At 41.1% G+C, this 24,695-nt stretch overlaps 1 protein-coding gene across 1 annotated transcript in view; it reads left to right on the top strand.

Annotated features, from left to right (window-relative positions):
• The window catches only part of Tet2 (tet methylcytosine dioxygenase 2), an 85,928-nt gene that overhangs the window by 44,786 nt on the left and 16,447 nt on the right, over window positions 1–24,695 (top strand). Inside the window, exons 3-6 of the mRNA XM_042701666.1 lie at window positions 7,672–11,024; window positions 13,136–13,226; window positions 14,514–14,607; window positions 15,389–15,597. Coding sequence (XP_042557600.1) covers window positions 7,718–11,024; window positions 13,136–13,226; window positions 14,514–14,607; window positions 15,389–15,597 — 3,701 coding nt within the window. The 5' untranslated portion in view covers window positions 7,672–7,717. The remainder of the gene's footprint in view (window positions 1–7,671; window positions 11,025–13,135; window positions 13,227–14,513; window positions 14,608–15,388; window positions 15,598–24,695) is intronic.

Below are 24,695 nucleotides of genomic sequence, written 5' to 3'. Positions count from 1 at the left end.
CTCACTGTCGGCTCTATCATTTGAGTCACCTCATAAGAGATTATGACTAGACAGGTAGCAATGTATTTTTCATTGGTTAGTTGGTTGGTTTGGGTTGGGGCTTGAATTCAGGGCCTCACATTCACTTAGCTTTTTAGATCTAAGATGGGGCTTTACAGTTTGACCCATAGCTCCACGTCTGGCTTTTTGGTGGTTTATTGAAAATAAGAGTTTTTCTTAGCTGGACGCTGGTGGTTTATGCCTATAATCCTAGCTACTCTGGAGGCTGAGATCTGAGGACTGCAGTTCGAAGCCAGTGGGCAGAAAAGGCCCCATGAGACTCTTACCTCCAATTAACCACTCAAAAACTGGAAGTGGGGATGTGGTAGAATGCTAGCCTTGAGGCTCAGGGACAGTGCCTGAGCCCTGAGTTCAAGCCTCAATGCGGGGGTGGGGGGGTGGGGGGTGAGGGATGGGGGGCTTTGAACCATGATCCTCAGATCTCAGCTTCCTGAGTAGCTAGGACTACTACAGACATGAGCCACCAGCAACAGACAGCAATGTACTTTGTGGATTGGCTTGTTTTGTATTTCTAGAAATTCTTAAAACTCGTCTCAAAAAATTATCCCCTAGTTACCTAGTGCTAATACAGGATATTTCCCAATTGTTTTTTTGCCAGTCGTGGGGCCTGAACTCTGGGTCTGGGCGCTGTCCTTCAGTTCTTCAGCTCAAGGCTAGCGCTCTACCACTTCTGGCTTTTTCTGTTCATGTGGTGCTGAGGAATCGAACCCAGAGCCTCATGCATGCAAAGCAAGTACTCTACCACCGAGCCACCTTCCCAGCCCCTATTTTTATTTTCTTTAGTTATTTTAGTCACCTCATAGGAAGAGGATGATACCTGCTCTAATGTTCCCAGAAGTCTAAAAAGCTTATTTTTTTTTCCATGGACATAATGGAAGTAACTTCCTTGAATGGCTTTACCATTGGATACTGCTTTCAAGGAAATTCAGAATAGAAAGTATTCTTTCAAGTAGAGAGAATAAATTATCAGCTAGTTTTACATACACACGAAAATAAGTCAGATCATATTTTTAAAAGATTTTGGAGTAAACTAACATTCCAAAACTGCGCTGAACTCTTGAAATGAAACCGCAGAGCATATATTATATATATATATATATATTTGTTGTTGTTTAGTCATGGGGCTTGAACTCTGGGCCTGGGTGCTGTTCCTGAGCCTCTTCAGCTCAAGGCGAGCGCTCTACCACTTGAGCCACAGCACCACTTCTGTTTTTCTGATGGTTAATTGGAGATAAGAGTCTCATGGACTTTCCTGCCTAGACTGGCTTTGAACCATGATCCTCAGATCTCAGCCTCCTGAGTAGCTAGGATCACAGGCATGAGCCAAGGCCACCTGGCTCATATCTAGAAATTTTATACAGATTTTTCTAGGAGAGGGGGACTAATTCCTTCCCTTAGATTCTCATGAGCTCACAAAGCTTATTAGAAATTAATGCTATAAGCATATGGAATTAAGAACAAAATTCATCTTAGGGGTTTATAGTTTAGATAATAATTTACAAGGAATTGTTTTAGCACAAAAAATGAAAACTGTCCTTTTAATATGAAAAAGGAGATTCAAGTGAAGAATTAAAACCAGAAGTGCAGAAAATTGGATTTGCTTTGATACAAAGTACATTGATAGATTTTAAATATGGTTCTGTGTTGCATCATTCCTCTGTGGCTGGGAAGGATGGGGACTGGCTTTGGTTCATTTGGGTCACAGCTGCAACTTTGAACTTGAGTAATTTCAGAAGTAGAAAGTATCCAACTCCATTTTCCTTTTTCATGCCCTCAGTTTTTATTATGTGAGTCACTATGAGTATCTTAATTATGCAGCCAGCTATTAGCAGAAAAAAATCACAAATTTCTAAACATTTTGTCTATGTATGGACCTCTCCTGGGACTTGAACACAGGTCCTGGGTGCTGTCTGAGCTTTATGGTTCAAGGCTAGCATTCTACCATTTGAACCACAGCTCCATGTCTGGCTTGATAAGTTAATTGGAGATAAGAGTCTCACAGGTGTTTCTGCCTGAGCTGGCTTCAAATTATGATCCTCAGATCTCAGTTTCCTGAAAAGCTAGAATTACAGGCCTAAGCCACCAGCACTGGGCCTAAACACTTTTTTTTTTTTTTGCCAGTCCTGGGGCTTGAACTCAGGGCCTGGGCACTATCCCTGAGCCTCTTTTGCTTAATGCTAGTGCTTTACCACTTGAGCCACAGTGCCACTTCTGGCCTTTTCTGTTTATGTGGTACTAAGGAATTGAACTCACAGCTTCATGCATATTAGTCAAGCACTCTACTAGTAAGCCACATTCCCAGCCTGCTAAAAACAAATTTTTATTCTCTATCCTGACTTAGAAATGTTCAGGTCCCCTTCCCTTCCCTCCATAGTAACTGATAGAAGATGCCTATTTGCAAGCAAGCAATCCAGGACTCCAACATTATTTCTTCTCTAAACCACATTTTGGGTTCTGTGAAGAATAAATTTCCCAAGTTAGGGGAGTCTCTTAACTGGTTTTTTAATTTTTTTTGGGGGGGGGGGTCCGGTCATGGGGCCTGAACTCTGGGCCTGGGCACTGTCCCTCAGCTCTTCGGCTCAAGGCTAGCTCTCTACCACTTGAGCCACAGAACCACTTCTGGCTTTTTTCTTTTTGCTTATGTGGTGCTGAGGATGAACCCAGGGCCTCAGGCGTGCAAGGTGAGTGCTCTACCACTGAGCCACCTTCCCAGCCCTCTTAACTGGTTTTTGTTTATTGTTTTTATTATTTACTATTGTACCAGCACTGCTCCTTGAAGTTTTCCCACTCTAGGATGGCAATTTATCACTTGAACCAGGTCTCCACTTCCGGCTTTTTGCTGGTTGTAGTCTTATAAGAATTTCCTGCCCTAACTGGCTTTGAATAATTGATCTCCAGATTTCAGCTCCCAAGTAGCTAGTATAGACATGAGCCACCAGTTCCATGTTCATTATTATTTTTTGTCTTTCTGTGGAGTGTCAGGGATACAAAAAATAGACTTCTAATTGCAATGAACTCACAATGCTAATTAATACAACTTTATTTTTACCATTTTTATTTTTACCATTTTTTTTTCTTGGATTGTTTCTAGTCGTAGAAAAGTTGCTGAGTATTCCTGACTGACTAGGTTAGCATGAAGAATAAAATATGGGTAAAGACATAGTAGTAAGTACATAGTGTTAACAGTTAATTTCAAAGTTTGGGAGTAATTTAGCATGAATTTGGTTTCATTACTTTTTTTTTTTTTTCAAAGTGGTGACCTGCTTGCCACAACAAAACAGGAAACAGGGTACCAAGTAAAACAATCTTCCTCCAAAGAGGCAGACTGTCTGCAAATGTAATCTCAAGTTCGAACTGCATTTTAGTGTCAATCACACATTCCAATACTGATGATGTTTCAGAGTGAAGTGGATAAAAGGACAAAACTATTACATTTCATGTGAACTTGCTTTCTGCACAGTGTGTATGTTTGGGTGAAGGCTGCTTTCAGTCAAACTGAATGTATGAGAATCAATGTTTGCATGAATATGTTTTGGCCACTCACCACTGGTGATATTTATTAAGCTCGGAGTTAAATTCAACCTGACATTTTGAGTCTTATTAATAATAGTCAGAATTTGTATTTGTTCTGTGATGAATCAAGAGAGCCTTAAGCCATATAGGGAAGGAAAGTGGTGTGTGTGTGTGTGTGTGTGTGTGTGTGTGTGTGTGTGTGTGTGTGTGTGTGTCCTTAATTGAAGGATATCACAGATGACTTTGCTGCCTAGCCTTGCTTTGACCCATGATCCTCAAAATTTAGCTAGGATTATAGGCCTGAGCCACTAGTACCCATCTTAAAACTGACATTTCTGTTCATAGGCTGACTGAGAGAAGGCTGGGCAGAGTCTAGCTGTTGGATCTTTCACAATAAAGAATGTGAGAGAAGGCTGGGCAGAGTCTAGCTGTTGGATCTTTCACAATAAAGAATGATCTACATTGATGTCTAAGGTTAAAAGGTCTAAACAGAATATGCCTGTTGATTGATTCCGGTCTAGAGCTGATATGAGGCATTTCTAACAACTTCATTTTTACTATAATAGTATGTGTGCCAAGTTGTTTATCAAAATGGGAACAGAAAGGTATATGACAGAAAATTTGTAGGCTGGGTTCTTTTTTTTTAAATTTTTTTTGTTAGTCGTGGGGCTTGAACTCATGGGCTGGCTTCAAACCACCATGATCCTCAGATATCAGCCTCCTGAGTAGCTAGGATTACATACAGGCATGAGCCACCAGCACCCAGCCTGAGTATGTGTGTGTGTGTGTGTGTGTGTGTGTGTGTGTGTTTTTGGGGGGGGGGTCCAGTTGTGGGGCCTGAACTCTGGGCCTGGGCGCTGTCCCTCAGCTCTTCAGCTCAAGGCTAGCGCTCTACCACTTGAGCCACAGTGCCACTTCTGGCTTTTTTCATTTTGCTTATGTGGTGCTAAGGAATCGAACCTAGGGCCTCATGCATGCAAGGCAAGCGCTCTACCACTAAGCCACCTTCCCAGACCTGTGTGTTTTTTAATGGATTAAAAAAAAATAACTCATGCTAAATTACTCATCATACCAATAGAGATATACTACAATTTCTCAATTGTCATTGTTTCTATTTATACCCACATAAAAAGTTGCCTAATAATCCGCAATTTTGTTTGAGTGTATGTAGGTGTGGTTTAGAAATGAACAGTCAGGGATTATATTCTTGGGGTGACTTGTGGGACTCAAGAGGTTACAAGGCTGCACTTACAAGATTTAATTAGAAAACTAAATTCTCACTTGTACCTGAAATTAAAGTATGTATACAACAAAGTAATGGTTCTTAAACTTCTTGAAAGAAATCAAACTTGCTATTCAATTATAATGTCAAAGGTTACTGTTTCAAACCTTGTAGGCTTAAGCTTTGATAGCCACATTGAATCTTTTTACCTGATAGAAGAAATACCCAGTTAGAGGCAAACTGTTTGAATAAGTAGAACAGCAAGATACTTAAGTTTCTTTGCTGGTGCAATTTTGAAGGTAAAGCAAAGACTTTCATTTCCACACATCCATCTAAGTTCACAGTGGTGTTAACTTTGGACTCTCCCAATTCACAGCCTCTCAATACCTCGAGATTGCATTTAATTAAACTGCATTATCATAACATCTGCATAGGGTTTTCCCTTGAGAAAAGACTTAAATGATCTGTGCCTTTTTTTTTTTTTTACACTAAGAGCAGGAAAAGAAATACCACCTACAAAAATCAATAGAGAGAACAAGAGAATAGAAACCCTTCACAAATTTTGAGCCTCATCTATGTAGTCTGATGTGGTAAGAAGTGCAGCTACATTTGAGCGATTCAAAGAGTCAAATGGTGTTGAGCTAAATTACAGCCCTAAATGCATATTGGTGAAATGAGATGCAGGTCCATTTGCACACTAATGTGCTATTTTTAAGTCATGCATCATGGTATCTTCAAAGAGGACTGTCATAATTATGATGGATTAGACTGCAAAGTCAGTCCTAGATGCAGTAATTGTTTCACAGATGCTGCCGATGCGACTTGAATTTATAATAAATTATTGTCAGAGAGGCAAGAAAAGGCACAGAATTAAATATCAAAGGGAAACTGCTCTGGCTGAAAACCTGTTTTGGTCTTAGGAAACCAAAATGTTAGCTACTAGCTAAAGGGACAGTATTCAAAATAGAGATGCTTCATAAATCTTCACATCAATGATAAAGGTCATAAGGAACATGGTGTCCCCTTCTTCCTTCCTCTTTCCCCACCCCTCCCTCTCTCTCCCTTTCCTTCTATACATCTCCTTTTCTTTCTCTCTCTCTTAGAAAATTGTTCTGTGCCATTAGCTGAAATCATGGAATGGCCATAGATAATGATTGTGTGTTCCTATTTATGCTAAATTACTCGGATATAATTTGACCTTTAGATTTTTGAAAAAAAAAAAAAGAAAGAAACCACAGAAGGGGGAAAGTGGGAGAGAGTGAAGGAAGGGGTAACACCACCCAAAAAGAAATGTACTCATTACCTGACTAAGAAATGGTAACCCTTCTGCTTAAAAATCATGGATATTTCCAGAAAATGAAACTGCTCTTTTTGGCTCTTCAGAAAGGCAGGATTTATTTATGAGGAATATTGGATTACTGCAGTAAAAGGTTAGACAAAAAAATGACAAATTGGATCTAAATGTGCTTTTTGGTTTTATTTGTGATTTCATTCAAATCTGTCTTATATAATTTCTAAAACTGCCTATTTGGTCTTCTAAGAAAACTCCGGGGGCTGGGAAGGTGGCTCAGTGGTAGAGTGCTTGCCTCACATGCATGAGGCCCTGGGTTTGATTCCTCAGCACCACATAAACAGAAAAAAAGGCCAGACGTGGCGCTGTGTCTCAAGTGGTAGCGTGCTAGCCTTTTTTGTTGTTGTTGTTGGTTGTGGGGCTTGAACTCTGGGCTGTCCCTTAGCTCTTCAGCTCAAGGCGAGCACTCTACTGCTTGAGCCACAGTGCCACTTCCAGTTTTCTTGTGGTTTATTGGAGATAAGAGTCTCATGGACCTTCCTGCCTCAGCTGGCTTTCTACTGCGATCCTCAGATCTTAGCCTCCTGAATAGCTAGGATGACAAGCGTGAGCCACCTAAACCTGGCTGCGTGCTAGCCTTGAGCTGAAGAGCTCAGGGACAGTACCCAGGCCTAGAATTCAAGCCCCACGACTGACCAAAAAAAGAAAGAAAGAAAGAAAATGCCAAAGTGGCATAGAGTACTTCACAAATACAATTCCAGATTTCCAGGAGGCAAATATAAGGAAGATCATAGCTCAAAGTTAGCCTAGGCAGAGTGAAACCTTACCTCAACAAATAAGCCAGGTATGGTGGAACATGCCTGTAATTTTAGTTACTAAAGGAAATGAAGACAGAAAGATTGGGGCAAATTAGGAAATCCTATCTAAAAGAAACACTAAAATCAAAAGGATTGGAGACATAGGTCAAGAAGTAAAAACAATACCAAGTAAAAAAAAAATACCGTACCCATTTTTATGATTTGTCTATATGTTGTTAATTTTCTGTGTTGATGTGTGTCCTTGAAGGGGTAGGGGTGGGGAAGCAGCCCAGGCTAAGGGAGATAATCCTTTTTTAAAAATCTGCTAACATAGGTCTTGACAAAGTAAAGATCTGAGTGTTAAAACTTGCAATGAAGATGATCTAAGGACTATGTAGAAAGTGTAAACAAGAGAACTTGGCAAGGAATTGGATACATGAAGTACTAGGGGAAAAGAAAGAAAAAGGATTTTTCTTTATAATTCTTAGAATTTTGATCCCAAAGAATTATTTGGAAAAGAAGTTGGTACTAATTACTGATAAACTCCCATGTCAGCTAATAATTTTTATTAGCCATTGCGCTCCATGACCATAATGACCTGAGAGTTGTTGGAAAGATAAAAAATGAACACTTCTCAAGTAGCCATTGGTCCATCATTACAGACAGAGAAAATGAGTATAACTTTCTTCCAAAGGTATTCCTATACTACTTCAGTGACAGTTATCATCTAAGTTATCTGTTAGTGTTGATGTATACTGATGCATCATATTTGTTTCCATGTTCTTTAGGATTCATTCAGAGGGCAGCCTTGTGGATGGCCCCGAAGCAAGCCCGATGGAAGAGGATAGAACCAACCATGTGGAGGGCAACAGACAAAGTCCATTCCTGAGACCATTACCTTCCCCGATCTGCCAGGCAGAACCTCTGGCTGTAAAACTCCAGAATGGAAGCCCAGTAACTGAGAGACCACATCAAGAAGTAAATGGAGATACCAAGTGGCAGTCTTTCAAGAGCTATTACGGAATACCGCATATGAAGGATAGCCAGAGTAGTTGCACCAGTCCAGATTTCATCCAAGAAGGCCAAGGGTATTCCAAGCATTTGCCAAATAGAGGAATAAAACGCACACTTAGTGAACCGTCTCTCTCTGGGCTCCCAAATAACCGGAAATGGAAACAAGACCAAAAGGCTAATGGAGAGAGAAATAACTTCGGGGAAAGGCAAGAAAGAAATCCAGGTAAAAGCAGCAGTCAACCAAATGTCTCCGATTTGAGTGATAAGACAGAATCTGTGAGCTCAGTCACCCAAGAAAATTCAGTGAAAAATTCCACCAGTTTCCCATCCAGTCACTGCAACGGCTCTGAAAATCCAGAGCTTCAGATTCAGAATGAGCAGGAAAGGGAAAATGCTAGCTACCACAACAAGAACCTTGTATTACTTCTTACAAACCAGGCAGTGCTAATGCCTAATGGTGCTACCGAATCTGCCTCTTCCATGGAAAACACACATGGTGAGCTCCTGGAGAAAACACTGTCTCGATACTATCCAGGGTGTGTTTCCAATACAGTGCAGACGACCACATCTCACATCAATGCCATTAACAGTCAGGCTACTAATGAGTTGTCCTGTGAGCTCACTCACCCACTGCATACCTCAGGGCAGAACAATTCCCAGACCTCAATCCCTGAGCTGCCACCAGAGCCAGCAGAGGCCTGTGATGCTGAGCATGCCAAGAAACCCATGGCAATGCTGGGGACCACTTGTTCCCCCCAAACACCAGACTACCGCCAACCACAAAAGTCACTCTTTGAGCTTGGCTCATCTCCAGCAGAAAACAGCCACCTTCAAGGAAACATGAGACTCGTCTCTGGTGAAGAATTCTGTTCAGGTGTCAGAAGCAAGTCGCAAGCTCCTCATGGCAACTCTGAACAGTATTTAAAGCAAAATGAAATGAATGGTGCTTACTTCAAGCGAAGCTCAGTGTTCACTAAGGATTCCTTTCCTACCACTCCCACGCCACCCCAACTGCTTCTTTCTCCCCCTCCTCCTCTTTCTCCTCTTCCTCAGTTTCCTTCAGAAGGAAACAGCACTCTGAAGGATGGAGTTTTGGAAGCAAACCACCACCATCCGAACCAAAATAACATAACTCTTCTACAGGAAGTGAAAGTTGAAGGTCAACGTTTGACCAGAGCATCCCAGAGTCCTGATCCCTCTGCCAGCCTATCCAACCCTTCCCTGTTGCTTCCAGAAGGTCCTCAGAATAATTGTGTTAATAACAATGGCCTCCGGACACCTGGTACAACCACTGTTCCCTTGGCTTCTGAGAAAACCACAGTAGCAGAACATCTCAAACATAACCCTCCAACCCTTGGTAGCCACCATCCCCAGCAGCTGATGGGCTGCAAAGAGGAAGCGATGGGGAAGGATCGAACACAAGATCACGTGCTCCCAACTCCACACTCTCTGAAACCAGGATGGATTGAATTGAAGACTCCGCACTTTCATCAAGCGGAATCTCATCCACCCTTCCGTGAGGCCTCGCGACAGTGTCAATCCAACAATGCCCATCCAATCACCTCCACACAATACACTGGAAATTCCAACATAAGTGGAGGGCTCTCCAGGCAAGTTTATCTCCAGAAAATGATGCCGCGGGAGCAGAAGTTACAAATGTACCAGGTGGAGACAGGTCAAGGGCAGTCTCAAGGTATGCTGGACCAACATCTCCAGTTCCAAAAACTCTCTCCCCAAGGGCATGTTTCTAAGACAGAGCCTTCGCCTGAACCTCCCAGGAAGGTACCGTGTGCCTCTCGATTTTATTTTCCACAAAGAGCAGATCCACACACTGAGAAGTTCCTGTCCCCACAATTAAAACGGCACTTGAATCAACAGGTTACTGAGCCTGAGCCCTTTTCAAGCTCAACACTTAAGCGTCTCAAGAAGGCTGAACAAATCCCACCATCCCCAGATCCACACTTCTCTCAAAACCAGCAGCTGCAGCAGCAAAAATTACAAATGAGGAGTAAAGAACAAATGTCTCAGGCTTTCCCTCACCCCCAAGGTAATAACGATCAGCAAAGAGAAGGATCATTCTTTGGCCAGATTAAAGTAGAAGACTGCTTTAGTGGTGAAAATCAGTATTCAAAACCAAATGAGTTCCAAGCTCGTACTACCCAAGAAAAATTAGAGCAAGTACAGAATACTAATAGAAATGTCCCTTATGGTCAGATCTTGAAGTCAAGTGCAAGCAATCCACACCTTATCCCAGAGGGTAATGAACAAACCATACATTCTGAAGTCTTTGGAGGAAGCAAGACCCCCAACTTGCACCACATGCACTATTTTCCAAATCATGTGACTCCAAAGCAAGAAGTTCCTCACAGGTGCTTTCAAGAACAAGAGCAGAAGCCTCCACAAGCTTCAGTTCTACAGGGATATAAAAGCAGAAGCCAGGAAATGTCAGGACAACAAACTGTACAACTAGCTCAGCAAAGGTACTTGATGCATCACCCTGCAGAGGCATTTCCTGCTTCTGATCAGGGAGGATGTCGCATTCGTGTTAGCCCTACCCCAAAGGACATCCAAAAGCATGCTGCTCTCAGGTGGCACCTCTTGCAAAAGCAAGAGCAGCAGCAAGCTCAGCAAGTCCAAGCTGAGTCCTGCCAAAATCAGATGCACAGGCCCATCAAAAGTGAGCCTGGCTCCAAGCCCCAGGCCTGTATGCGTGCAACAACACCTCAAGAGAACAAAACTTGGAAAAAGACACCCAAACAAGAGATTCCACCTCTGAGCGGCGAGAATAGCCAGCAGAAGAGCATCATCGAGACCATGGAACTGCAGGTGAAGCAGTTTCAGGCCAAATCACTCTTTGACCATAAAGCACTTAGTCTCAAGTCCCAGAAACATGTGAAAGTAGAGATGTCTGGGCCAGTGACAGTTTTAACGACACAAATCAATAGCCACACTTCAACATCAGAGCAGCCAGCATCGCCTTTAGAAAAGACGCCCAGCAAAAGAACAGCTGGCTCCATTTTCAATAGTTTTGTAGAGTCACCTTCCCAATTATTTGAGGCGCCTATAAAAAATTTATGGAGTGCACCTGCCAAGACCCAGTATGATTTCCCATCGTGCAGATGTGTAGGTAAGTGCTAGACACGTACTGAAGCACATGGTGTTTATCCAGAATTAGCAAAATTTATCTTCAGATATGAGATGAGTTTTCTTTTTTTTTAAATCTTGTGTCTGGGAGCAATTTTTAAAGGCTCATAAAACCTCCAAAGCTTTCCACCACCACCCCCTAAGTTATAGATCCTTGTGCTGAGCCAGAGAAAGCTTCATTTGCATGTTTCCCCCCAAATTTAAATAACTAGGCATGTTCATTTCGCCCCCTCAGTTCCACTCTCTAAAATATAAATGTATTTGTTTGAAATTTCTTGATTTAATTCTTTGAATATCATCTGAAGAGGCAAACAGGTAGTTAAAAAAATGATCAACATAAGAGAATAACTGTTCCAGTACAAGCTAATGTAGGATTGTTCATTTTTCTAGAATTTGGAGCTTATTTGTTTTAGAACATTTCTCTGTAAGGAAATTATTACCTTTAATCTCTTGAGTTGGAGAAATCACAATGCAAAGCTCTGAGAGTACTCACTGTGACCTTTCCCCCCTAAATACAGTTAAGATGCTGATTTCTATTCATTTTTGTTTCATTTTTTAATTGTTTCATCTGTTTTCTTTTTGATTTTTATCTTCTTTATTTTATTGTATTCTTTGGTTTGGTTTTGCCAGCACTGGGGCTTGAACTCAGGGCCTCATGCTCTCACTCACCTATTTCATTCCAGGCTGGTGCTCTACCACTTGAGCCACATCTTCACTTCCAGCTTTTTGCTGATTAATTGGAGATAAGAGTCTCAGATTTGCCTGCCCAGGCTGCCTTCACAGTCCTCAGCTTTCAGCCTCCTGGGTAGCTAGGATTACAGACATGAGCCACCGCTATCCAGCTAATATTTCACCTTTTGATAAAATGGTATTTCTACTTTTTTTTCCTTAAAAAGAAACAACTTTCTGTTAAAATTCAGATCATGTGACCAGTCTGTAATAAGGAAATGTTTTGGCTGCTGTCTGCAGATGAAGTATGGGCAGAGATGATCTTAACCACAGCTAAGAACAGGAACAGAAGCAAAGATATTTAAGAAAGCAAATGTTCAGTTAGCATGGATAGTGGCCTAACTTCTCCACGCTATCTGTCCTTGCTGTGATGCGTAGATTGATGGAGGAGACCCCATATTTTCCCTCCTTATGTGTAGTCACTAAGTTATGTTCCTGGGCTAACATGCCACACAAGATTAGATAAGTCATGACTTTTATTTCTTTCTCCTCACCCTAGTCCTACCTTGCTTCCATCTTTTGGGTTAACAATTGCCCCTGCTTTACTCTCAAGTATTTTCTCACATCATCATCCAAATGTCTGTCTAGATTGAACATTATCATTTTAAAAATAGAGTCATTAAATGTGGTAGTAAATATGAAGCAGAAGAAGGGAGCTGGCTGAGTGCCAGTGGCTCACAACTATGATCCTAGATACTCTACTTGGGAGTCTGAGATTAGATGATCAGTTCAAAGCCAGCCTGGGCAGGAAAGTCCATGAGACTCTTATTTCCAGCTAAACATCAGAAGCCAGAAGTGGAGCTGTCACTCAAATGGTAGAGCACCAAACTTGAGCGAAGAAGCTCAGCCTTGAGTTCAATTCAGATGCAGTACTGGCACAAAGTTTTTAAAAAGAAAAGGAAAAAAAAAACATAGACTTTTGACAAGAAACTGAATGATATTCTGGGGGTGGTATTAGACAGGGAATTTTATTTTTAAAATTTTGACATTCATAAGTGGTAGGCAAACTTCTAATTAGCTTGAATTATTTTTTTCCAGCTTACAAAGTTGAGTTGTACTTGATATTACATATAATACATTCTAATTCTTTTGTTGTTGTTGTTTAGTTCCACTTCTTTGGTTTAAAATTATTTCTTATATGCCATGTCTGAAATGTAATTTGGTAATCTTTTCCAGTAGCCTTCATGTACATAATACTTAATCATCTGGCACAATAACTCAGTCCATCAAGTTACTCATTTTAAAGAAAAAATTTTAAATAATTTACAGCCCTTCATGTGCAGATGGGGGATACTTTTTGTGGATGTAGCCTTTATATTTAGTGTAATTGAGGTCTATAATAATAATCTTCTATTATCTCAACAGAGCAAATTATTGAAAAAGATGAAGGTCCTTTTTATACCCATCTAGGAGCAGGTCCTAATGTGGCAGCTATTAGAGAAATCATGGAAGAAAGGTAATTAACGCAAAGGCACAGGGCAGATTAACGTTTATCCCTTTGTATATGTCAGATTTTCCAGCCTTCACACACAAAGCAGTAAACAATTGTAAATGGAGTAATTATTAGTAGCTTAGCTCTTCCGGGCTTGCCAACACTACACACTGCACTATTCACCAGGGAGTCACAATATTTGACAGGACTAATAGTCTCTGAGCTGGCACAGGCTACCCACTCTGAGTTAGATGCTAGAAATAGAAAAACTTAGGCACCAACAAGAGTCATCCAACCAGTCTGCCAGGCACAGGGGTGCTGGCACAGGCTGCAGAGTCCCCTGCTGGGCCTTTCCACTTGATAGTGTCAAAGAGGAAAGAGTGGGAAAGTAGCATAAGAAAGTAGTCGTTGAGGTAAATTGCAAATGTGTAAGTTACCTTTTGAACCAAGAGAGCAAGGGTGATGTGTTAAATAGAAAAGACATGGTTTATAGCTGCCTTTTAAAAAAAATGATCAGTCACAGGTCTGCTAATTAGTATTTGCGAGTATCAACACTTAACTCCTCCAAAAGAAGACTTTGTAGGTGTCTACAACTCTGAGCTTGTAATCTACTAGTCTTTCCTTACGTGGTAGCCTGGATGAGCATGGAAATACAGTAGGAAACATTGGGCAGCAAGGATACTTTGAGTACCACTCTTGCTGTATTTCCAAACCACACATTTCTAAATTAATGCATAGAAAATTAACTAAATAAAATCACCCTAGCAGAGAAAGCAAATCTCTCCAAATGGTCCCTTTTATTAGCAAAAAGTCTCTACTGTCTATTTCTAGCACTATCCTGTATTTTCAAATGGGTGGATGCTAAGTACTTGTCAAGACCTTTTACAAAATGAGATTTAGTTAACTCTATTATGAATCCCCAAGTTCTGAAAAATAGATTTAGTAAAGGTCAAAAGTCAAATAGTGTATGTTTTAAAAGACTGAATTGGGCAAACTAAAATTTTGCACTTTGTGAAATTATATATTAAGAAAAAAAATCTGTCCCAGTATTTCTCTACCCAACATGTAAGACAGGAAATAATAGTTCATTACATTTTCTGGTATATTTTGATACTGCAGAAAAGTAAGACATCAAAGTCTATTATCCAGTTGCTTGGCTTAGACCTGTTTTTAAAATAAATAAATAAACCATTTATTTCTCAGGATGTGGTCATAGGATAAAATTGCACTTAAATGTTCAAATATTTTGATTGCTTCTTGAAATCATTTTTTCTAATTGTGTGTGTGTGTATTTCTGTGGGTTTCTTTAAGGTTTGGAGAGAAGGGTAAAGCTATTAGAATTGAAAGGGCCGTCTATACCGGCAAAGAAGGCAAAAGTTCTCAGGGATGCCCTATTGCTAAATGGGTAAGTGTGACTTGAAAATGCCTTTGGTCTTCAATCTTGGGAATTTTGGCTCAATACAGCCCTGAAAATTGGGTTAGTATACAGGTTGAAGGGCACGTTTTGGCCTATATGCTATCATGTATGTGGCATCTTTTAATAAGGTGGATTCCTATTCAAATCATAGACACAGTGTACTTAATAGGGTAAAGGCCCGTCTTATTGCCTGCTTAAAGTATAATTCTTGGGTTGTGAAGAAATAGTCCTTAATGCTTTAAACATCCTCAATTTCCCCATAGGTTGTGTTAATGCTAACACTGAATTCTGACCTGCATGTTTTTTATTTTATTATATCAAATTGTACCACAGGGGGTTCAATCCAACATATTAACTTATGAATACAATGCATCTGGCCCCTTCCATCATTCTCTCTGTCTCCCTCATCTCCACCCATTCCCCTCAACTCTTGCATGTCTGGAGTCTGCATTAGCATGTCTTTGCTTGCATTAGCTCTGGCTTTTCATGCAGGTGCCATTTAATTAGTGGCTCCCACTGTGCTGGTATAGCGTGCTAACCATTAGAAATAGTTGTATACTTCTCTTTTCTGACCTCCTAAGCTAAGCTCCCCATAAACAGTAAAATATGTTTGCAACCAATGATCTATATTATATATGATATATTATATATATATATATATTATATTAATTTTAACTCAGAAGAGCCAGTGTTCTTGTCTGCCACAAGTGACCCTTGTTCCATTTTGGGCGGGGTGGGGGATTCTGGGGATGAATGGGGACGCACGCAGGTGATACGCAGAGCTAGCCTGGAGGAGAAGCTGCTGTGTTGTGTCCGAGAGCGAGCTGGCCACCGCTGCGAGGCGGCCGTGATCGTGATTCTCATCCTGGTGTGGGACGCGATTCCCATCCAGCTGGCCGACACCCTGTACTCGGAGCTCACCCAGTCGCTGAGGAAGAACGGCGCCCTCACCAATCGCCGCTGTGCCCTCAATGAAGAGTAAGTGGAGCCAGGGGCTCTCTCCCCTTGGAGGAGGAGTCGAGCCTGTAATCTCACATCTATGAAGAAGAGATCAAAATGCCTAGTTCGCTGTTAGGCAATGTAAGTGTCTGCTCATGGGAAAGACAGGAGGTGGTTTCATTTGGGTTTTGTATACTCAGTTTAGAAAGTGGAAGTATATCCACATGGCCTCAACTGTAGCAGAGAGAGAGAGAGAGAGGGAGACAGAGAGAGAAAGGGGGAGAGAGAGAGAGAGAGAGAGAGGGAGGGAGAGAGGGAAACAGGAGGGGGGTGAGAAAGAGAGAGAGCCTGTTTGCCTGTACTAAGTCTTGAACTACTAAGTCTTGAACTCAGGGCCCACACTCAGCTTTTTTGCTCAAGGCTGGAGCTCTGCCACTTGAGCTGCTGGTCTACTTCTGGCTCTTTTTTTTTTTTTTTCCTTTTGCTGGTTAATTGGAGATCAGGGGTTCTTGGATTTATCTGCCTTGGCTGGCTTTGAACCAGGAGCCTCTGATCTCAGTCATCTAGTAGCTCGGATTGGGTCCCAGGTTGGCTTCCATTTTACTGTTGCAGAATAGTTGAAAATTAACTGTTTCTATATACATTATTTCTAACGAATTCCATTGTTATTATTAGGGTGTTGTACAAAAAAGCTCTTCAGCTTAAGGCGAGCGTTCTTCCACTTGAGCCCTCTGTGCCACTTCCCATTTTATGGTGGTAACTGGAGATAAGAGTTTCACAAACCATCCTGACCAGGCTGGCTTTGAACCTTGATCCTCAGATGTCAGCCTCCTGAGTAGCTAGGATTACAGGCATGAGCCACCAGCACCTGGCAAAAATTACTGTTTCCTAAGTCAGACGATGAGACATTATCTACATTATTTTTTTTTTTATTGAGGTTAAGTGATTGTATAAATTTCACCAATTTCACAGCATTGTGAGATAGGGATACTTAGTTCAAGTCACAAACACATTTTAGCCCTCACAAGGCAAACTCATTATCATGGTCCATAATGTTTGTGAATTCTATGAGCTTTGACAATACAACTATTTCTTCCACGTCGGGCAACATGTACGTTCCTTTCCTTCTGCCCAGTGTAAGCTGTTCCCTCTTTCCCTCTCATTCCCTCCTTTCCACTGCGGCCCTGGAGTTGCTTAGTTCGTGTTCATCAATGTCCAGTGCAGCTGATGGGTCCCACTGTCGCATACCTTCCCGTTTCCCCTTGACTCCATGCCCTTCCCCCAGCCTCCCTCAGATGTGCACATACCATATAAGTAGTCAAGAAGCAGTCAAGTCATTCAGAAATGATATGACAAACCGAGTGGAGGTCCTTTGTCTCTCGAGTCCTGTCTACCCTGTCATATCTCCCTGCACTTTGGATTCAACATCCACACACCAGGGAGACCATCTACCATATGTCTCTCGGCTCTTGGCTCACCTTACTCAAAATGATTTGCTCTAGTTCCATCCATTTACCTGCGAATGCCATTATTTTGTCCTTTCTATTGGCGAATTCCATCGTATATAGGTATCACAATTTCTGGATCCATTCATCTGAACATGGAGGTGCATGTGTGCTCGTATCCTGGTTCATGTCGCTATCTACATTATTATTATTATTATTTTGCCAGTTGTGGGGCCTGAACTCGGCCTGGGCGCTGTCTCTCAGCTCTTCAGCTCAAGCCTAGCACTCTACCACTTGAGCCACAGCACCACTTTGGCTTTTTCTGCTTATGTGGTGCTGAGAAATCGAATTCAGGGCCTCATGCATGCAAGGCAAGCGCTCTACCACTGAGCCACCTTCCCAGTCCCATAGTTTTTCACTTTTGTCTACCTAACTCTACATCCATGAAACCACAAACTAATATACTGAGATGATGGAAATATTCATGCCCATCATTGTATCAACCCATCACTAAGCAGATTTGTTCTTTCTTTTTTCTTTATTGTGATTACATAAATTTCACAAATTTCACAGTATTGTGGGATAGTGATGCTTAGCCAAAGTCACAAACACATTTTAACCTTCATAAGGTGAATTGTCATTATCATGGTCTATAAAGCTTGTGAATTCTACAAATTTTGACAATAAACTATTTCTTCAAGATTGGATGATACAAGCATTTCTTTCCTTTTGCTTAGTGTAAGCTGTTCCCTCTTTCTCTCTCATTTCCTCCCTCCCCTGCCCTTGAGTTGCTTAGTTCATTTTCATCAATGTCCAGTGCAGCTAATGGGTCCCCTCTGTTGTATTTTTTCATCCGTTTCCTTCTGATTCTGTACCTTCTTCCTAACTTCCCTCAGGTGTGCGCATGTGTAAACCATATGTAAGGCCAAGAACATGGAGTCATCTAGAAATGATGGGAACAAATTAAGAAGAGGTCCTTTGTTTCTTGAGTCCTGTTTACTTTGTCATATCTCCTTGCATTTTGAATTTAACATCCGCATATCAGGGAGACCATTTGTCTCTCTGATCTTGACTTACATCTCTCAACATGATTTGTTTTAGTTCCATCCTGTGAATGCCATTATTTTGTCCTTTCTGATGGCAGCATAATATTCCATTGTATATAGGTACCACAAGTTTTGGATCCATTCATCTGTAGTGGGGCATCTGGGTTGTTTCCATATCTTGGCTATTGTGAACTGCACATCAATGAACATGGAGGTGCATGTGTCCTCATATCCTGGTTCCTGTTGGTCAGGGTAGATGCCTAGGAGTGGCATGGCTGAGATTTAAGGAAGGTCTATGTTTAGTTTTCTGAGGAACCTGCAGACTGCTTTCCAGAGTGGTTGTATTGGCTGGTTGTATTGGCTTACCCTCCCACCAGCAGTGCAATAGAGTTGCTCTTTCTCCGCATCCCCACCAGCATTTGTGATTGTCTGAATTTAGGATATAGACCATTCTGACTGGGGTAAGGTGGTACCTCAGGGTTGTTTTGTTCTTTATTTTAAGTAGTTGTACAAAGGGGTCCAAATTAATTGCATCAGTTTAAGTGCAGTGCAACTCAGGTTTGCTCTATTTATTTTTGTGCCAGCCCTGGGGCTTAAATTCAGGGCTTGGGCATTGTCCTTGCACTGCTTTTGCTCAAGGCTAGTACTTTACCACGCAAGCCACAGCTGCACTTCTTCAGGCTTTTTTTTTTCCTTTTTTTCTGCTGGTCCTGGAGCTTGAACTCAGGGTCTGGGCACTTTTCTGTGCTCAAGGCTATCACTCTACCACTTGAACCACAGCACCATTTGTGGCTTCTTCTGTTGATGTGGTACTGAGGAATTGAACCCAGGGCTTCATGCATGCTCGGCAAGTATTCTACACTAAGCCATATTCCAAGCCCTTCAGGCTTTTTATTGGCAGTTTATTGGAGATGGACTTTCCAGCCCAGGCTGGCTTCCAACTACAGTCCTCAGATCTCAGCCTCCTGCATAGCTAGGATTACCGGCGTGAGCCACTGGGCTCAGCTTAGGTTTTGTTTTTTGATGATTGTAACTCACATGGTTTTACCAACATTCTGTTAACGTAGGTTCTTTCTCTGGGTTGTGGTGGGGGCAAATCTATGCATGATCAATCATCTAGTTAAGAAGCTTGTACTTCTGAGAGTTGTGATGGGAAATTTTCCTAATATGTGCTTGACCACCACCAGTCCACTTTTACCAACAATCACTTCATAACACATGACTTGCAAATTTAGGATGAGTCATTTTGAATGTCAAATGCTTTTTTTAAAAAATCTGTTATTATAAAGATGATACACAGAGGGGCTACAGTTATATACGTCAGGGAAGGAGTACATTTCTTTTGGGTCCATGTCACCTTTCCCTTCCCCTCCCATTCTCAGCCACCAGTTGCTTCATTTTCAACATAGTGTCCAGTGAATGCCACTGCTGCTCATGCTTTCTTTGTCCCTGCATTTCTTTGTCTCCCTTCACCCTTCCAAAGACAATGAACAAACAAAACAAAAAGAAAAGAAAAGAAACAGCAACGAAAAAACATCTTGTTTCCATTTCCTGGGGTTCATTTTAGTAAATATTATTTTATATGATCAGAAGCACATAGGCATTATTTGTGTTCATCTCCGTAGAATATCTTCCTTTGGTTTCACTGTTTGTGAATGACTATATAATTCCTTATCATGTCCTAGTGTATTTTAGATGTTGCTTCCACTCATGAAAACATGAGCCATTTGTCTCTGTGAGCTTACCTCACTTACCATGACTTGTTCTAGGTTCATCCGTTTCCCTGCAAATGACATAATATTATTCTTTCTAATGCCTGTGTAAAATTCCATTGTGTATAGGTACCACATTTTTTTTTTTTTTTGCAACCACTCGTCTAGTAAGGGCATCTGTGCTGTTTCCATAGCTTGGCTATTATGAATAGTGCAGCAATGAACAAGTATCCTGACTTGTGATATTCTGGGTAGATGTACAGCAGTCAAATGCTTTTTGATCTATCATACACTTTCCTTATTCTTTCTGGAAAAAAGTGTGGCAGATAACCTTTAACCAGAAAGAAAATAAAGGTTAAGACATACCGTGTATATATTGACAATAGAATTTAGTAGGAATTTGTTAGTATTGGGGCTCATACTCTCAGACTGGAAACCACTTGAGCCAAAGCTGGTAAATTGGAGTTGTCTCATAACTTTTTTCTACCTAGGCAGTCTTCGAACCTGACCCATAGATCTCAGCTTCCTGAGTGGCTGGAACCTAACTGCATTATTTTTCAACATAATTTATCTTAGACTTGATGGCATGACATTCTAAGTCGCTGCTGATTCAGTTCTAGCTGAATTTAAGTTTCTTGGGGTTGCATGCAAACAGTCCTTCCTTCCTTCCTTCCTTCCTTCCTTCCTTCCTTCCTTCTTTCTTTCTTTCATTTCTGTCAGTCATGGGGCTTGAACTCAGGGCTTGAGTGTTGTCCCTGAGCTTTTGTGCTCAATGCTAGTGTTCTGTCACTTTGAACCACAGCTTCATTTAGTTTTGGGGTGTTAATTAGAGTCTCACAGATAATTTCTGTCCTGGCTGGCTTTGAACAGCAATCCTCAGATCTTCGCCTCCCCAGTAGCTAGGATAACAAGTGTGAGCCATCAACAACTGGTTAATCATTATTTCTTTTTTGGGGGGGTCCAGTCGTGGGGCCTGAACTCTGGGCCTGGACGCTGTCCCTCAGCTCTTCAGCTCAAGGCTAGCACCCTACCACTTGAGCCACAGCACCACTTCCGGCTTTTTTTTTCTGCTTATGTGGTGCTGAGGAATCGAACCCAGGGCCTCAAGCATGCAAGGCAAGCGCTCTACCACTGAGCCACCTTCCCAGCCCCTAATCATTATTTCTTAATGGTATCTCTGGGTACCTTTCTCTTAGACTTTGTCTTCATTTCTTACTAACACCATTATGTGAACTAAAAATCTGACCTGAAATGAAACTTTCTTCAGAACTTACTAAATTCTGTTGTTTTGCAACTAAAAGTCAGGAAAAATTCACTAGAATCTTGGAAAACTATAATTTGTTTAATTGGTATAAATAGTTGGCAAGTACCAAACTGTAAATATTAAGACATTTTAAAGGTCTCTTTGTATATTTTGGCTTTTCTTTGTCCAGAATTTCAGGGTAAAGATGTGTAATTACTTAATGGTATGTGTAAGCTGGGGCGGGGGGGGGGGGGGGGGTCTCTGTATACTTGGAGCAATTGTCCACAATTAACATTTAAAACAAAAAAGAAATGTATTACCAAAACACACCCGTAATCCACATGTCAAGAGAAACTTCATTCCCAAGTAAGTTTTTAAGTTTTTTCTAATCTGTCAATGGATTATATTTCATGAATGGCAGGAGTGAAATTCAGGACTTTTTGCCAATACAGAGTAGGTTTATGCTGCCGACTCCATTTCAAAGCTGTGTGAACAGCTCACTGAGCTTGTTTCCTCTGCCCCCACACACACCATAACCACCCACCACGGGGCTAGGGAAGAGCCTCTTGTAGTGGGAAAGTCAAAAACTGATTGTATGTTTCCTGTGAGCCACACCAGCTGTTCTCCATAGACATCCCTTTGAGAGTCCTCTTTTATGACTAAACTTAACCAACATTGCCTTGGCAAGGAAGAGCTGTGGGGCTGGATCAGTCATCACAAGGAGGCTAAGCCAGAATTGCTCTCTGCCTGGTACGTGGTGTCAAACATTGCAAGAAATTGTATATTATAAAAAATGACTCATGCCAGGTGCTGGTGGCTCATGCCTATAATTCTTGCTACTCAGAAGGCTGAGATTTGAGGATCACAGTTCAGAGCCAGCCCAGGCTGGAAAGGCCATGAGATTTTTTTTAATTTTTATTTTATTATCTATTTTATTATTTATTTATTTATTTTGGTGGTCATGGGGCTTGACCTCTCAGCCTGGGCACTGTCTCTCAGCTCTTCAGCTCAAGGCGAGCACTCTACCACTTGAGCCACAGTGCCACTTCTGGATTTGTGGTGGTTCATTGGAGATAAGAGTCTCATGGACTTTCTTGCCCGAGCTGGCTTTGAATCATGGTCCTCATGTCTCAGCTTCCTGAGTAGGTAGGATTACAGTGAGCCACAGGGATCCAGCTCAGGAGATTCTTATTTCTAAATAACTACCAAAAAAAGAAATCTGTGGTTCAAGTAGTAGAGCACTAACCTTGAGCAAAAGTAGCTCAAAGACAGTGCCTAGGACCTGAGTTCCAGCTGCAGGACTAGCCCCCCCCCCCCCCCCCCCCGCAACAAAATCACCAACACAAATAACAACAGCTCTTTGTAGCAAATGGCAAATGTACTCATTGTATGGCATCACTATTAGTCAATGTTTTGTCAATAGTTTTCCATGTATCTGTCTCAAAGTTTATCTCCACCTCTCTAATGTTTTAAAGTAAATCAGAGATACAACTCTTTAAGGGTTTGAGTATGTATCCCAAACAGTAAGGCTTTTCCCCCAAATAAAAACTTATACTGATGTCCAGTGTGACTATTTTAATGTCAGTATTCAGGCTTACACCTGTTAATTTCCTGGACAGATCTGGTTTCAGTGCATACTTAGGGGAAGATGATGCATTTGACTGATGAGATTGTACCTATTCCTGGGATCTGCTTTTCTTTCTTCAAAGTGTACTAGTTTGGAATACATGATTCAGAAGCTTTTTTGTACGTGTGATTCTCTCTCTCCCCAACCCCCTTGGAATTGCTTGGTTAAAGCAATAGCTTCTCTTTAAAATTCCTACATTGGCCAGGCACCCATGGCTCAATATCTGTAATCCTAGGTACTCAGGCTGAGATTTGAGGATGGTGGTTCAAAGTCAGCCCAGGCAGGAAAATCCATGAGATTTGGTTGGTTTCATCTTATTTCTTTACCCCCAGCCTCCTGTACATAGAAGTTAGACAGATTGTACATTACTATATGGTATAAACTATGTGTTCATGCATGGGTGTATTCACTGGCAAGTACTTTCATAGGTGTTATGAAAATTAGGTGCCATCTTAGTTTTCACATCCAGGGCAGGGCACACACACTGTTTTGGTTCTTAATTGTGTTGAAATTCACGGCCTTCTCTTTGTTCAAGTATTGTCATCTTCACCCATCAGTATTCCCCATCTAACTCTGGTTTGATAGCTTTGTATCCATTGATACTCATAGACTAGTTCAGTTATTTAGTTGACTTCTATTTTGATATTAAACAAACTGTAAGTTGAATTATTTTGCTAGTTTTTCTTTCTTCTGGTATTTTTGCTGGCAGTCCTAGGGTTTTACTAGATAGGAACTCTGCCTCTTGAGACATTCCTGCAGCCCTTTATGTATTTAGTCATTTTTTCAGAGAAGGTCTTCTTTTTGTATTGCAGTGGCTTCAAATCATGATCCTCCTATCTCTACCTCCCATATAGCTGCCGTTACCATTGTATGCCACTATTTGCCATATTCTGGTACTGCATACATTTTTGAGTCACTGATATAATTTTCATTTTTAAATGAGCCATTTATTTTTTTTGGGGGGGGGGTCCGGTTGTGGGGCCTGAACTCTGGGCCTGGGAGCTGTCCCTCAGCTCTTCAGCTCAAGGCTAGCGCTCTACCACTTGAGCCACAGCGCCACTTCCGGCTTTTTTTTTTTTTTTTGCTTATGTGGTGCTGAGGAATTGAACCCAGGGCCTCATGCATGCAAGGCAAGCGCTCTACCACTGAGCCACCTTCCCAGCCCTTAAATGAGCCATTTAGAAACCACACGGCAACTAAAAGTTTAAGAATTTGAAAATCTCTTTTGTTTATGAACATTTTCATATTTGTCTTATTAAATCATCATCAAAATATAAGCCAAAATCTGAGTCTTAGTAAAATGACAGTCTTGTGCTGATTCTAATGATATTTAAAAGAAAATTGTCTTTTAGTAGCCTCTTTTTGTAGGAAGTCAACTTGAGGTTACAGTTACTCTATCTTGTAATGGAGGGATTTTTGAAAATAGAGTTAAATTCTACAATATTAAGAATTGTTATTATAAAGGTGATATACAGAGGTGTTACAATTACATAAGTCAAGAGGCCATTTCTTTTTGGACAGTATTAGTCCTTCTCTTGCTTTCCGTATTCTGGAGTATTTTTGTCACTTCACGAAGAAAACACCATGTCTATTAGGTGCTTCAGTCCTATAAATGACAACCACTAATAAACTTTTGGTCGCCATGGTATGTAGACTAGAATAGGAAATTTTGCCTACGCTGTACATTTCATTTTAGTCCAATTATAACATTATCCTTTGTGTTTTCAAGATTCATCGGTATTGTGACAACAGTCAGTTTTTTAGGTTCTGTTCACAGCTATTAATATGCCTTTGCATGTGTGTGCCCTTTGTGCATTCTGCAGTGAATGGGCCTGAATTGTTTCATTTTTGCTGTTGTAAATAATGCCGTGATGAACATCCTTGTCCATGCTTGTTTAGTGGTGTTGTACATTTGCTTGGGTATTTTTCTAGGAATGTTATTGTTCATATAATAAACTTCTAGAACTGCCATGTTTTCTTCCAAGGCAGCTGCTTTGTTTTGGTTGTTTTGGTTGTTTGTTTTTGCTTTTTTGGTATATTCTTGCCAACAGTATACCTACATCC

This window comes from Dipodomys spectabilis, unplaced genomic scaffold (genome assembly GCF_019054845.1).
Source record: "Dipodomys spectabilis isolate Male_0828 unplaced genomic scaffold, ASM1905484v1 ptg000297l, whole genome shotgun sequence".
NCBI classification, from domain to species: Eukaryota; Metazoa; Chordata; class Mammalia; order Rodentia; family Heteromyidae; genus Dipodomys; species Dipodomys spectabilis.
This window is presented reverse-complemented; position numbering and strand designations above follow the sequence as displayed.